This window comes from Pleurodeles waltl, chromosome 4_2, assembly GCF_031143425.1.
Source record: "Pleurodeles waltl isolate 20211129_DDA chromosome 4_2, aPleWal1.hap1.20221129, whole genome shotgun sequence".
Taxonomy (NCBI): Eukaryota; Metazoa; Chordata; class Amphibia; order Caudata; family Salamandridae; genus Pleurodeles; species Pleurodeles waltl.
Genome location: NC_090443.1, coordinates 508,690,372 through 508,704,076, shown reverse-complemented (window position 1 = coordinate 508,704,076; position 13,705 = coordinate 508,690,372). Strand labels below are relative to the sequence as shown.

At 42.9% G+C, this 13,705-nt stretch overlaps 1 protein-coding gene across 1 annotated transcript; it reads right to left on the bottom strand.

Annotated features, from left to right (window-relative positions):
• Positions 1-459: 459 nt before the first annotated feature.
• Positions 460-12,228, bottom strand: PTGS2 (prostaglandin-endoperoxide synthase 2). The gene is made up of 10 exons (XM_069231998.1): positions 12,035-12,228; positions 10,350-10,466; positions 10,097-10,240; positions 8,673-8,816; positions 7,726-7,907; positions 5,513-5,596; positions 4,483-4,729; positions 3,937-4,223; positions 3,367-3,514; positions 460-2,861 (listed from the first exon to the last, which is right to left on the bottom strand). The coding sequence occupies exons 1-10, from the start codon at positions 12,084-12,086 to the stop codon at positions 2,452-2,454; spliced, it is 1,815 nt and encodes a 604-aa protein (XP_069088099.1). The 5' UTR covers positions 12,087-12,228; the 3' UTR covers positions 460-2,451.
• Between the last annotated feature and the right edge of the window lie 1,477 nt (positions 12,229-13,705).

Here is a 13,705-nt window from a genome sequence, read left to right as displayed (position 1 = left end):
TTACGCTGTTTGAGGAAAGGTTCAAACCGTCATGGTAATGTTGGCAAGCGCGAGGGGAACGCGCTAGAGGCAGTGGGGTGACGTGCTGACTAGACAAGCCTCTAATCAAAGCAGCGCGCAGCACCAGAAACCTGAAAGCGACAAGGTAATTAAATAAAAAGATATAAATATATAATTACTGAAATATGAAACCAAGCATGCGAAGTAGTACACAATACCCAGAGGACTACATGCTTGACATGGATTATCAATCAAGTATCGCGCTAAGGTTCATAAGAAAAATCATTTCTCACAAAGTTTCAAAAAAATATTTTATTTGAGATCCAGTTTCTTAAAAACATTTCATAAATAAAAATATACTTTAAACAATTTGTCTGAACAAAAATACTATAAATTATTTAAATATCTTTTATACAGAAAGGCAATAAAAACATAAATTTTTACCTAGTTTCCTATATAAAACAAATCTCTCGGAAACGTAAAAGGGAACTAAGAGGGGCTTTTTTTTTTTTTAATTTTTTAAAAACACATTTTTCTATTTTCACAAGGCTTTCTATTAAGTACCGTTACAAGGTTTAGGTAGGCCAGATTCTGAATACCAGAATTCGTAGCACTCTTCCAGTTTGTTTAAAAAAAAATATATAGATATCTATGTCCCAAATGTCTGAGCCCTACTCCCCACAGCTGACCTATGGTGTATTTACAATACATACATTTATGCCGGATATTGTTGGAATGTTTGGTAGAGTCAACATCACAAGCAGAGGCATTATCAATAAAGTTATTAGTGAAATGACCTTCTGTGAAGTTGGAGAGAGAACAAACTAAATGAAAAAAAATAATAAAGTGCACATTGTTTTCAAGTAACCCAATAATTCAAAGAGTGCGAGGGCATGGGATGTTCTCCTAATCTTCGTTGATGGCTAACAACTGGAATTAATAATGGGATCTTACCCATGATTTGCTGGTCTAGTCTTACAATAGCCTCATCACATCTATGAAGTTATGATTCTGTTTACAGTAAAAATATAGTCTGCTGCTATTTCCTATGAGTACAAACCCAAGAATTCTTTCAGTGTTGAAAGAGAAAGAACTGTCCACTGTGCCATTTTAGCACTGGCTGGGGTGAGACAGCAGCCATTCTAAAATTACCGCTGATTTGAAGGTTGAGGTAAGGAAAGTTGTCTCAAGGAAAAGGAATCGGTTCTTCTTTGTAACGCATGCCCGGTCTGTAACAATAAAAGAACCCTGCAAATAAACCAAGGGCTGGCTTCCATTCTTAGAGAATATTCAATATTGGCAGTAAAGAGCACCTACGCTGAACTAATATGGCTTCAAAGTAACAGGGATGTACCACATTAAACTATGCTGAAGCAATGCAATTTCCTTTCCTTCCCACAGGGAAACAGGGTGTGGAATGTAGAAGTAGTTTATTTGTCTACTGCTCCCAAAAATAGCAAAGATCTTTTTAACATTTTCTTCATGAACACATAAAAAGCAAATTACTTCGACAAGCTACTATTTCTGGCAGTGCAAGTGTATCTCAAAAGGCAGCAGAATTTGAAAGTGATCTCTTTCCATGATAAACATGATTCCCATATTTATAAAAAAAAAAAAAAAAAAGATTAGTGTTCTCTCTAGTAGTCTAACAACAACGGTTTCAAAGGTTCCCCCTACAGAGAACAGCCCTTTGCATAAAATGCGCCATCAGCGACGTTTGTTTTTTCATTAATGACCCATCCATTTCAACAAAATGTCCAGCAGTTCAGATTCGGGTCCCTCTTATGTTTTATCTCCAGTGTGGACTTTACTGAATACGACTCCTGTTGAGCTTGGCCCAAGCATAAATCATTTACTCCAGGACTTGAGCTGTACTGCTTATTCTATGGTAGCCACAGCACATACATTCTCCAGTGTATTCGATTAAACTATTTAGACATTTTCATAAACTTCCTAGCATACATTGTCAACGACCTCCACTTGGTCAAGACCCTTTGAGACCATATCTTCTATGCCACAGGTGTTTTTTTAAACAACTTTGTTCCTCCCTCAAATATAGGGGGTTATTACAACTTTGGAGGAGGTGTTAATCCGTCCCAAAAGTGACGGTAAAGTGACGGATATACCACCAGCCGTATTACGAGTCCATTATATCCTATGGAACTCATAATACGGCTGGTGGTATATCCGTCACTTTACCATCACTTTTGGGACGGATTAACACCTCCTCCAAAGTTGTAATAACCCCCTTAGTCTTGAACCATGCAGATCATTTCAATGGTCAAACGACCCGGAAATTATTCAGTGAAGCCCACACTGTATTTTGAGATACCATCTTCTGTTACAGAAGATATTAAGGAGTCAGTACAGAAAAGTTTAACATTAAATATGAGAAATAAATAACATAACTTAAAGGACGGGCCATAAATAAATAAATAGGAATGGACTGCTCTACAGTTCCGATGAGCGTTCTTTCAGTAGTAACGTCGGGTTGACATCATCTAGTGCGGAGTTTGAAGAGCTGGAGTTGATGGTCGTCCTTTCTGTGGGTTTGGACTTCAAGACCTGGAAGGCGGTGATGGGACAGTCCTTTACATTGTTACAGACAAGTCTCTGTAGCGATGCGTTGTTGACGATATCAAACCCCACTTTGCCACCAAAAGTGCTGGGCTTCCAGTACTCGGGAGAGCAGATGGGATTCCCCATGAGTCCCTTCAGTGAGAAGGGAGCCCCCATCTCAACCATGGTCTCCCCAAAGATGGCGTTAGTGCGTGGTTTTTCAACAAGCAGGCCCGGGTACAATTCCATAGAGTCAATATCGCCATAAAGGGCCTCCAGTTCAGCCGCCATTTCCTTCTCCCCTGCAATGACAGCAAAACAGCTTATAAGAAACATGTCACGGGCCAGACAAGTACCTGCAAAGTGTGTTTTCATATCAAAGAAAGCTTAGAAGATGTGGCATCTTCATTATGAGAGAAAAACAAAGAGAGGGTCAGTGGCTAAATGTAGGCATTATTTAAAAACCCGCAACTGCTTCCTCGTGTTCCAGTCGGCTTTGGTCAAAGCGGATATGCTCTGGTATAATACGTTTTTCAAATAATACAAGCAAAACCTTGCGGCTAGTGTGAATGGCAGTAATAACACATTGATTTTTAAGCAAAAGACTAAATTTTCTGGAGAAAGTAAATCAAGCATGGAGTTACTTCTATGTTAGCACTGAAAGAGAAAACTACACTATGTCTTATAAAAGGAGCAGATCAGTAATCTCTAACTTGGCCACACCAGAAATGTTTCCTACAGTTATATGTGCCACACCCGTATGGGTCTGTCCACTGAAGTTGGTATGACTGAGATGCTGCTGCTTACCTGTAAGTTCTTCAAAGGACTGATAAGGCTTCAGCATGAAGTGCTTGCGATACTGATTCATGGACTGGTATTTCATCTGCCGGCTTTGCTCAATAGAAGCTACCGCCACTCTCTGGACTGCGGCAGGAACATTCCTACCCCCTGCCACCTAAAGGAGAACATACAAGTTAACAGATTGTAATGATGCCAACATTGTGTCAAGGATATACATAGCATCTAAATCAAGGAGGGTGCCAGTGTAAGCCAGGGACAGTCAGGCACATGCAAGATGATAATTACTATGTGAACTAGTTCCACATAATTATGTGGCGATATCCTTTAATTAGACACACTGACAACCTGGCATGGATCCAGTCTTCTTGGACCCATGTTTGACATCTAAAACTCATCTAAGAGGTAACAAGCCTAGCCAAGACAGTTCTCCAAGCACAGATAAACAAAAGATTGCCTACCCTGCTAGACCACCTATTGTCTAGCAGTTCCATGAAGAATGTAAATTGTGAAGAAACTGGTCCTACATTTGCAGGCCAAATTCTAAGTCAGGGAAGCAACAAAGTAGCCGTGTCTTACCCTGCCAGCAACTTGCCGGGAAAAGGATTCCACCATGTGCGAGACACCGTGCTCCAGCATGACTGAATTATTGTACATGAACTGCTGGTAGGTGTACTCCTGGTCCTGGATGAGGAAGGTGTCTGGTAGGAGTGGGTGCCAGTGGTATAAGGTGTTGAACTCAGCAGCAATACGGTTCTGGTACTGGAAGCGCTGGTTGAACAGCAGCTCTGGATCGAACTTCAGTTTGAAGTGATAGCCGCTCAGGTGCTGCACGTAATCCTCAATCACAATCTTGATTGTCTCACCTGTAATGAAATGAAGCAAATATCCACTTAATATTGGAAGAAATTTATCAACTTGGCTGAAAAACAGGAAGGTGTGCTACTGGATGTCAGTCAATGAGGAGCTATCAGTTAAAGTTTATTTACAGAGAGCCTCTGAGAACCCCTTACAGGTCTTAGTAGCCTCACCAACCAGAACGCTAGGGTCGCAGTAACTAGAGGAAGAAATGGAAGGCATGACGTGAATTTATTTAATATGCTTTTAACAATCACTGTCACTCACCAATGAGAATGAGCCTAGTGGTCTGGAAGAGGCGCTCATCATCCCAATCTGGGTGCTCCTGCCTGAGGACATCGCAGACCCGGTTGTGTTCTCGGACCCAGATGGTAGCATACATCATCAACCCCGGCACCAAACCAAAGACCTCCTGCCCCACAGCGAAGCGCAGGTTCTCAGGCACATGCGGCGGGTAAATCATCTCCACCTGACTCTCCTGCACGGTCGGAGGATACATTTCCCCATCGATCATCTGCAAAAATTGAGGTTAATTAGCAGACTGTCAAACACAACTCAATTTCAAATATACATAAACGCTTGAAGAAGAAAGACTTTCTAAAGTTAAATCCCGCCGTTTTTTGTAGTGGCTAGTTCGTTTCGGCGTTCATCATGTAGCTTTGTTTTTACATAGAATGGCTTTGAGAAAAAAAAAAAAAAATTGTTGCAAACACTTGTTTCAAAATGTTCTTTTAAAATGAATCACCCTGAACATTGTTTCACATCCACTGCAAAAATATTGAATCACATACTGGAATGTAACGTCGTAAATAGATAGCTCACTCTTTGCACCAACAACCCATCTCTTGCAGAAAAGCCCTATCACCTACAAAGTTATATCAGTCCATTCAAGATCATTGCTTCAAGTCCTGAGCGTCATTTATTGCTTAACTAGATTATACGCTTCAGGTACAGTGGAAAATTCCAAGTTTACACTCTTTTGCATAAGGCTTCTTTTCCAATGCATACACATTCTCTTGCATACTGAGCCCTCTTATTGCATAAACGGTTTCTCTTTTACACAGACACCCTTGCATAGGCAGCCCATCTCCTTTAGACACCTCATGAATAAAGCACTCATTCCTCACCTAAACTGATCATCTCCATAAACAGCTCATCTCTTGCATGCACACCCTGACTCTTGCAATTAACACCACATCTGACTGTTTGCACAACATGCCACTGGAAGAGTGTTTTCTTTGAATACAGAATAAGAAATATCTTTATAAAACAGCATAAGTCCAGTTGGGGTGCATACCTGGTATTTCAACTTGCCGTCCTTCATCAGTCTTAGCTTCATCTGCCTATCCAAGGTCTCTCCATAGATGTGACTTAGATCAACCTGTTAAAATAAACACAAGGTGGGTTGAGACTAGTGTCAAAGCAGTGGACTAGTGTGAATAAACATGTGAAATGCATGTACGGTGTTTGCCTCAAGAGCTCAGCAAATCAAAAAAAAACAAAAAACACAAAGCATGGTATGGTGTTTTGTCTGCGCATACAGATACCTTTAGCAACACAAAAGGATGACGGAACTGGGTGCTGAAACTTTTCAAACACTCACCAGTCACAGATCTGGGTTTAATACATCATTCTTTTGCTCACCATGCCACTTCAGTTTGGACCCAGCCATTTGCACATTAGTCTTGACCCTGTTCCCCATGGGAACAGTCCAGCCCGAACTGCCAGGCCAGGTCCTCCCTGGACTGGAAACAAGCATCCTGGGACCAGTATCACCCTTCATGACCCAGGCTAACGTGAATCCAGAGGCACGGGACACACATCTAGGCAAACCCTTCACACTTAGGGAAACGTCAACAACACAAAGATGATGGACAGAGTGCTGAAACTTTTCAAACACTCACACTAGTCAAGATCTGAGTTTAATCCATTGTTTGTTCGCTCATCATGCCTGGCAGTTCGGACTGGACTGCTCCCCTGGGGAACAAAAGAACGATGGATTAAACCCAGATCTGTGACTGGGGGACAGGGGGGGGGGGGTATTTGGAAAGTTTCAGCACTCCGTCCATCACCCTTTTGTGTGCATGCAGGTAATCAGAAGCCTACTTTTTTTTAAAGTGGTTGACCTTGGTTACCTGCCTGTGTGATTACCGTATTTCTCAGGGGGTTGGACCGACATGATAGACTTAAGATATCCACATAAGGTAAAGTTACATATAGTGATCCTCCATCAAATAATTCGCATTGATATTGGTTATGCTGGAAACACTATTTTACTTTACATCCACCGGTATCAGCAATAACACAGGAGTAAGGGCAAATCACAGGAGGTTTGTGTCCACTGAAGCATTTGAAAACTCGTGCTACCCCACTTCCTAACCCTTCGAATACATGATATCTAATGCACTCAGGGTAGGTAGGTATTCCATTCTCAAGGGCACTGTGGCCTTCTAAATAGGATCAAATCTATTTAACAAGATAGCATCTATGTGTATCAGTCCCTGAAGTGAGTTGGTCAGTTTTCTGAGGACAGACAAGTAGAAACACACCCGTAGAAGAGTTTTATGCTTCGTCTAAAACATGCATGAAAAGTGTCACAAGAAACCACTCAGCATCTTGCAGGCACGTGCAGTAGGCCACACCACCATGCGAGGGAAGGGTTACTTTCATTGAAACTGTTCAAGAAAGCCCCCCCTCCCTCCCCCCCAAATGTAGGTAAAGACTATAAACCCCAGAATGAAGCAAGGACGTACAGAAGGGGAAAAAAAAAAAAAAAAAAAAAACACACACACACACACACACACACACCACACAAATGCTAAACCAGGAGTGCCCATATTTTTCACGAGGGCTGAACCCCCACCGCTAGCGGCTGTGCTTCTCAATTATATGGACTGTATGTAAATGTATCTCGTATGGATATCCTGAAAATCTGGTATGAGCTGGCACTTGTACTTTTTCGGCATCGATGACAGCCAGCTAAAGCATGCGTGTGAAGTCACCACGATGCTGATTCTAATGCACAGGGGCAGCACTGGATTCCGTAGACTGGGTACAGCCGGGACTGGCTGTTGTGAGTGTGCAGAAGAGCACAACAGTAAAACATTTTAAGCTCGAGTATCAGCTCGGACGAACCCCTATTCCATCTTTTACCAACAAAAGTGGCAACACAGTAGGTGATGTTTAGCATTTCCGTGCCTGGTGTCTAGGGGTGGAGGGAGGCCTCAGGAATAGCATTAGGGAATATCTTATCACATTGAGGATAGGGAACCCGTGGAACAGTGCTCAGAAGAGTAAGAGGAAGCCAGTAAAGTGTCCAAAAGGCCAGAGATAGACCCGTGGGGGCAACGAGTGCTCCGGGGGTACTGCAGGATATGGGAGTGACAGAAACGGGCAGGAGATGACCCCGGGTTATTCTTCGCTGCTATCACACTTCATGTCCATATCACATTTCGTGCTCACGGCACATGTCCTTAGACAGATTTGTATTTCAAATCGATGCCCTCTTACCCCATGTCCAAGACCTTTGGTGAAAGCGGCCCCTCGCTTGGTGTCCGTCTTGAAGAACTGATGGGTGAAGTGCTGCGCAAAGAAGGCAAACATCATGTTGGAGCCCTGAGGGTCGGGGATGAACTCCTTCCGCACCAGGAACTTTTCAACCACCATCTTGGCATCAGGCAGCTCCTTCTTTCCTGCAATTCCAAACGCATGACATGATTTTATCTGCGCCCCAGGTGTGTCATCCACGGACTATTTCCGAGAGGTTACATGCATTTTCTTTCACTCATATCCGTGCTTTGGGCACAAGTAAACACACAGCACGTGGCAACATACAGACAACTAAAGCAGCTCAAGAGGCAGCACCCAAGTACTGAACCAATCTATGGACCAAGAAATGGCCATACCCAAGTCTATAACAGTCTTTGCTTGTGACCGCTGGGAGAAAAAAAATCTAAAATACCCCCAGTGAGATTACAATATGTAACATGGAGGTCAAATAAAGATCCCTGCAGTAGGCCCTGTACTCAGTGCCTTATCTTACTGGTTTAAAGTCCTTATCTCTGATCCTACCCCAGACTCTACAACATAAACAGGCTAAGCCACACCAGTGGGCCCAGGAGGTAAGTTCACCCAGGAGAGCAGCTGTATATAGCTATAGAAGCCAAGCTCAGTCACGTGACAATGTGTTTCTAATGCTCTTCTAGGTGCATTTTGCATGCCCATTCTCGGATGATATATGTGCCAGACCGAGAGCGCACATAAAGTGGAGTACATTAACAGAGATGGACCTGTTCACCCTTGTGAACCCATACACCTCAAATTAAACCTATGAGGGCACAGGAGCATTATCGATGAATGTGTGGACCACGGAGGGGTGTCAGTGAACAGGTGATCACAACAAACAGCGTCACAGAAATGTACAGAGTACCTCACTGTTTGCACGAGCGACAACTTACCAGTCACTCCCATTGGAGTTGGACAGTCATTCCCCACTGGGGGAAGAGACCGTGTGTAGTACGACAGATTGGAGTAGGCTTCCCAGCTCTTGTAACCGTAGTGACTGTTGTAGGTGGGCGGGCTGTCAATCAAGTGCGACCTAGCTGTAATCAGGAAAAAGAAGAAACACCCTTCAGCTTGATTGGCAAGAACTGAACAGTTCAGGACTGAGTAAATGGGAAAGGAAAAAAAAAAAAAATCCACACACAACACAGTACGGCAATCAAAAGCCTTTGTTCTCTATGTACATTTGTTTCCTTAATTTTGCCTCACATAAAGTGCAGTTTAGGACTAGTACTCCAAAAATACAGGGGTTTTTCCTTCTACTCACGCTTCTCTTGCTACAATAATTCAAGATTGTGGAATTATTGAATAAGTACATATATACCATCCTGTGGTTTACTAATCTAAAGAAACTCCGTCCAGCCTTAGAGTGGTCCAGATTTAACAGATTAGTGTAACGTTTGACTACATTTTGGCTGTGAATATTGCACACAAAATCAAAATATACCATGTCTAAACTAAACAAATATTTCACTACCCTGCCTTCAAAAGGGTGCCTGGAGGCAACTAGATTTTTCATTCTCATGGTCCGATCTGCATAAGCACGTGGTGCGTCAGTATGCAATATAATCACTGATGTTCGCATATGTGAAAATGGAGGGTCTACATCAAACACGGACCATGCCGAACTTCTTCCCTCTGGTATATGTCCCGCAAAGAAACCTGGTATAAGTTACCAGCATTTTTATCAGAATTCCACCATTTGCATGCCTTTGGCCCTATAATAATAGCATCCATTCACGGAGATGGGCGTACGTTGCATTAGAGCAGTGACCTTCAAAATGTTTAATGCTGTCCCCTCCTCTCCCAAGTAAAAAAACAGCATTGGGGCCTCCCTCCAAGTTGTTCATAATTATTCTGTTCAATTTACAATGTTTAAATGTGTATAGACATATTTAAACATGTCACTGAAGTTCTCATACAGTTGTAAAAAAAAATGCAATCAAATGATGTGAAATATACTATTCTGGTCAGGTAGGCCTTTCTAACCTGTAAAAGTATCCACAGTGGGAATAACAGAAGTGAGGATGGGGATTTTGAAGAGTATTTGAAGTCACTCCCCTTCAGGTACATACTCCCAACTTGGATATAAATGAGAAAACATGCTATTCGTGGCCCATTACAGAGCGGTTTAATGGTGCTCGTATTTTGTGTATTTTTTCAGCTTTAACAAATCCCCAAATCCCCGTTAGCAGCATAATGGTCTTTTGGCCAGAGCCTGACCTCCCCCCCCCAAACTTGGGATCCCTTGAGGCCACTCCTGGGAGGGGGGGGGGGGGGGGGAGTTTGACGAAGTCTGCGTTACGTAGTAGCAACTTACACGTCAGGACGTATCTCATGATGGCGTTGCGCAGGAAGGAGACGTTGTTGATGATATTCCAGGCGCCCTTGAAGTGCGTCAGGATGTAGTGTACAGTGCTAGGACTAGGCTTCAGGGTGGTCTTCAACCAGGTAAAGAATTCCGCTGAAGGAAAGGGGAATACACATATTTTAGCCAAATTAGGGAAAACAGTTGCACGTACATAGTGGTTTCACGGCTCTGGCCTGCGTACAAAAATGGTTATTGTACTTACGTTCCGTGCAGTTCTCGCCAGAGTAGCCCGTCCTGGTGCAGTCACATTCGTAACGGTCATAGCCTACGGTCATACACACTCCTCGGTTCTGACAGGGGTGCGAGCAGCATGGATTTGCTAAAAAGGCAAAAATGATGGCACGTTAAGACTAGCCCAGGTGTGTCGAGAGTATGCAACGAGGCGCTATTTTCAACGAGCTGCATGCATTCATTAGCTTCGCCATTCCTAATCCTACAGTTGTCCACACCTACATTCCTTTAACTTTTCAGCACGGTCTCCTTTACTTCTGCACTTAAAACCCGTATCTTTCACGCACGGACCTGCCTTGGTGTGCTTGTCATGTATTCATCTATGCGCTTCTTGCACATGTTCATTTTTAGCTTTGAACATCTTCAAGCTTGGCGCGCACACACATTTACCCATAATTTTCTTTTGCAAATATTAACACCCTCACTTATACATATTTAGTGATGTTTTTAGGTACATCCCTTAATTTTAGCTGAGATTAATTTATCTCTATTGCAGCAACATTCTTCAAATTAGCACTTGGCCTTTGTGCAGGTAGTTATTCTTCGTGTTATCCATGTTCAGCCATTGCTCTTTCCAACCGCTTCTGCATACTAGTACATATATTTTGCACTTGCAGTTTATTCGATGTAGCGCATATTGTGACTTTTTGGCGTAATATTTTGTTATCGTGTTTGATCTGTAATTCGCATAAATCTGGCATCCGCGCAGTTTCGGAAAAACTCTAAGTACTATAGTCAAACACGTTAATACTGCCCTCCACCACTGTGCCAGCCTGCACTCGTCTTAAGGGCACTATGTTCAAGTGCCATGAGACGATAAGCTTGGGACAATTTCTAACCGACAAAAATACAGCCCAAATGACCGTGCGCCGTTTATCATTCATGGGAACGAGTGGTTTATTTCAAAACCCATTCAATTAATCGGGGCACCGTCAATTCGCTCCACCGTTCATTAGCTCTTAGATGCGACTTACATTGCCTGCACGTGCTACAGAAGGCTATTATTATTACAAACATTATTAGGATATTTAATAAACATACCAGCACAGCAGTGATCAGAAGTTTAAATGTTGTTTTAAGAGGAAACCAAGTAAGATACGGAATTTAGCCAGTTTATATTGACACATAGCGCCTTGAGAAATAGTGAAAGCAATATCTGCAAAATCACCAAAGCCTTAAGAACTGAAATATAAATCCAACAGCACAAATAACTATGTAGAGTGACAAAAACACTCCTGCTAGTTTCCAACTTCACGGTGCCCAAGATGTGGGTAACATATCTCAATTCAACGAATTGATTAAAAAAAAAAAACACGTGAAGTATATTTGCAAATACATCTTCAAATGTTACAATAAGTCACGAGAAAATAGCAGAGTTGCACTAACAAGTAGTGCGTAAAGCGGGCTGTACCAGGAAAGTGGGCATACACATCTGGAAATGTTATAGAACAATAAAAACAACTCAGTAGTGCAGAACGAGAAATCACCCAAACATTAAAAACTACGGAAAGCCACTCTCTAGATCCGCAGGTAGGAGGTGAAATAGAAATTAAGAATGATAACAATCTAACCCGAAAACAAAGAAACACACACTATGCCGAAATTCCACGTTTCTGTGTAAACAGGCTGCAAGACCATTACGAAAGCCACACTCACCTGCTTGTCCGAGAGCCACGAGGGCGAAAATCAAAGCTCCCGAAAAAATCATTCCAATGCACTTAGGCGCGAGTTTTAATCTTGAATCTATGTCTTCGCAAAATCGGGCTCCGACGCTTAGAGGCCGCGCTGCTCTCGTGCTAGTGCCCCGAAGCGGAGAGGGGCTGCGGTACTCTGGGCGCAGCTCCTGCGTTAGCTGAGTTCTACTTTCTGCCGCCACAGTTTATATATCCGTCAGTTCCGGCCCCGCCTCGCGCGCTCCTCCTACGGATAACCCTTTTAAGGTGTGTTACGCAAGCTCGTTGGTTTCCCGAAGACAGAGTAATATTACTTACGTACTTATTTAAATATTGTAATAATTCGGGTCTGGACAGTTTTTTTCAAGTTTTATATAGCGGAACTCGACCCGAAGGTATTGCAGCGCTTTACATGAGCACCAGTTACATTTCATAAGAACACCTTCATTTTTGTAGGCACAGAGAAATTCGGTGATTTGCTTAGAACCATATGATGTTGAGCGGACGGGAGGCTCGAACCTGGTTTCCCCTTCCAAAGCTGGCCGTAAAGCCACATGCCATAATCGTCTTCTTCATCAAATGTGGAGATGCTGCCCTGAGATATGCTGTGACTTTCTCATTAAAAGAGCTCTGCTGAGATGTAACAGTGCATTTTTGTTTAAAGTATTACAGCCCTAATAAGAAGTACCAGTGCCTGTTCTTAAAGATATGGCAGCCTTGCTGAAGGCTAGTGCTTGCCCATTAATAGCTGAGCAGCAATGCTGAGAAGTGTCCGTAGAATTCATTAAAGGTACCTATCAGCACAACAGGTATGTCTTTAATGAGCAAGCACCAGTAATTCCCAGGAGGGCTGTTGCACTTTTGTTTATATTACAACCAATTATGCGTCTCTTTTCTATCATTAGAGATTTTTGGAATTCTGTAGATTGTCTGTGATGCACACTTCCCAACTATCCCGAGTTTCCTTGCAGACAGGGGGTTTGACTGGTAATGTTTTTTGGGTTATACATTCTGGACCACCCCTAGGTCTCTGTTGTGCACTGAAAAGGTTGAACGGAGGCTCCAGAACCATAAATGGTAATTTGAGATGGTTGGGGGCAGGGCCTTATTCTGTAAGCTAGAATAGTGTGACTTTGGAGGGGGCTGGGTGGAAGTGTTGGCCGATGGGCTTTAATGTTTGCTTACGCATCTCTTAGGTTGGTGGGTGCTGAATGCCCAGTGCCCATCAGTTGGAGTGAGTATGTGCGTAGTGTTGCTGACTGTACAGTATATCTGAGCAGTGTAGGTCCTGTTTGTGATTTTTTTCTCTAACTTGTTCTTTTGTAAGTGAAGTTATCCTTCCCCGTTAGTCCCTTTGGGTGCTACATAACATCCATGGACTAGGCATACATGCTATTCAGATGCATGCGGGTATCTCTAATAATACATTTAGGGCCATATTTATACTTTTTGACGTACAACTGCGCCAACGCAGTTGTGTGTCAAAAATTTCACCACTGGCTAATGCCATTCCAACACGCCATGTAGGCGCCTTATTTATGGAATGACGTTAGCGGCGCTGCGGACTGGTCTGAGTAAAAAAAAAATGACTCACACCAGGCAGCGCCGGTGTATGGGAAAATGGGGGTTGTGCGTCAAAAAATGGTGCAAGTCA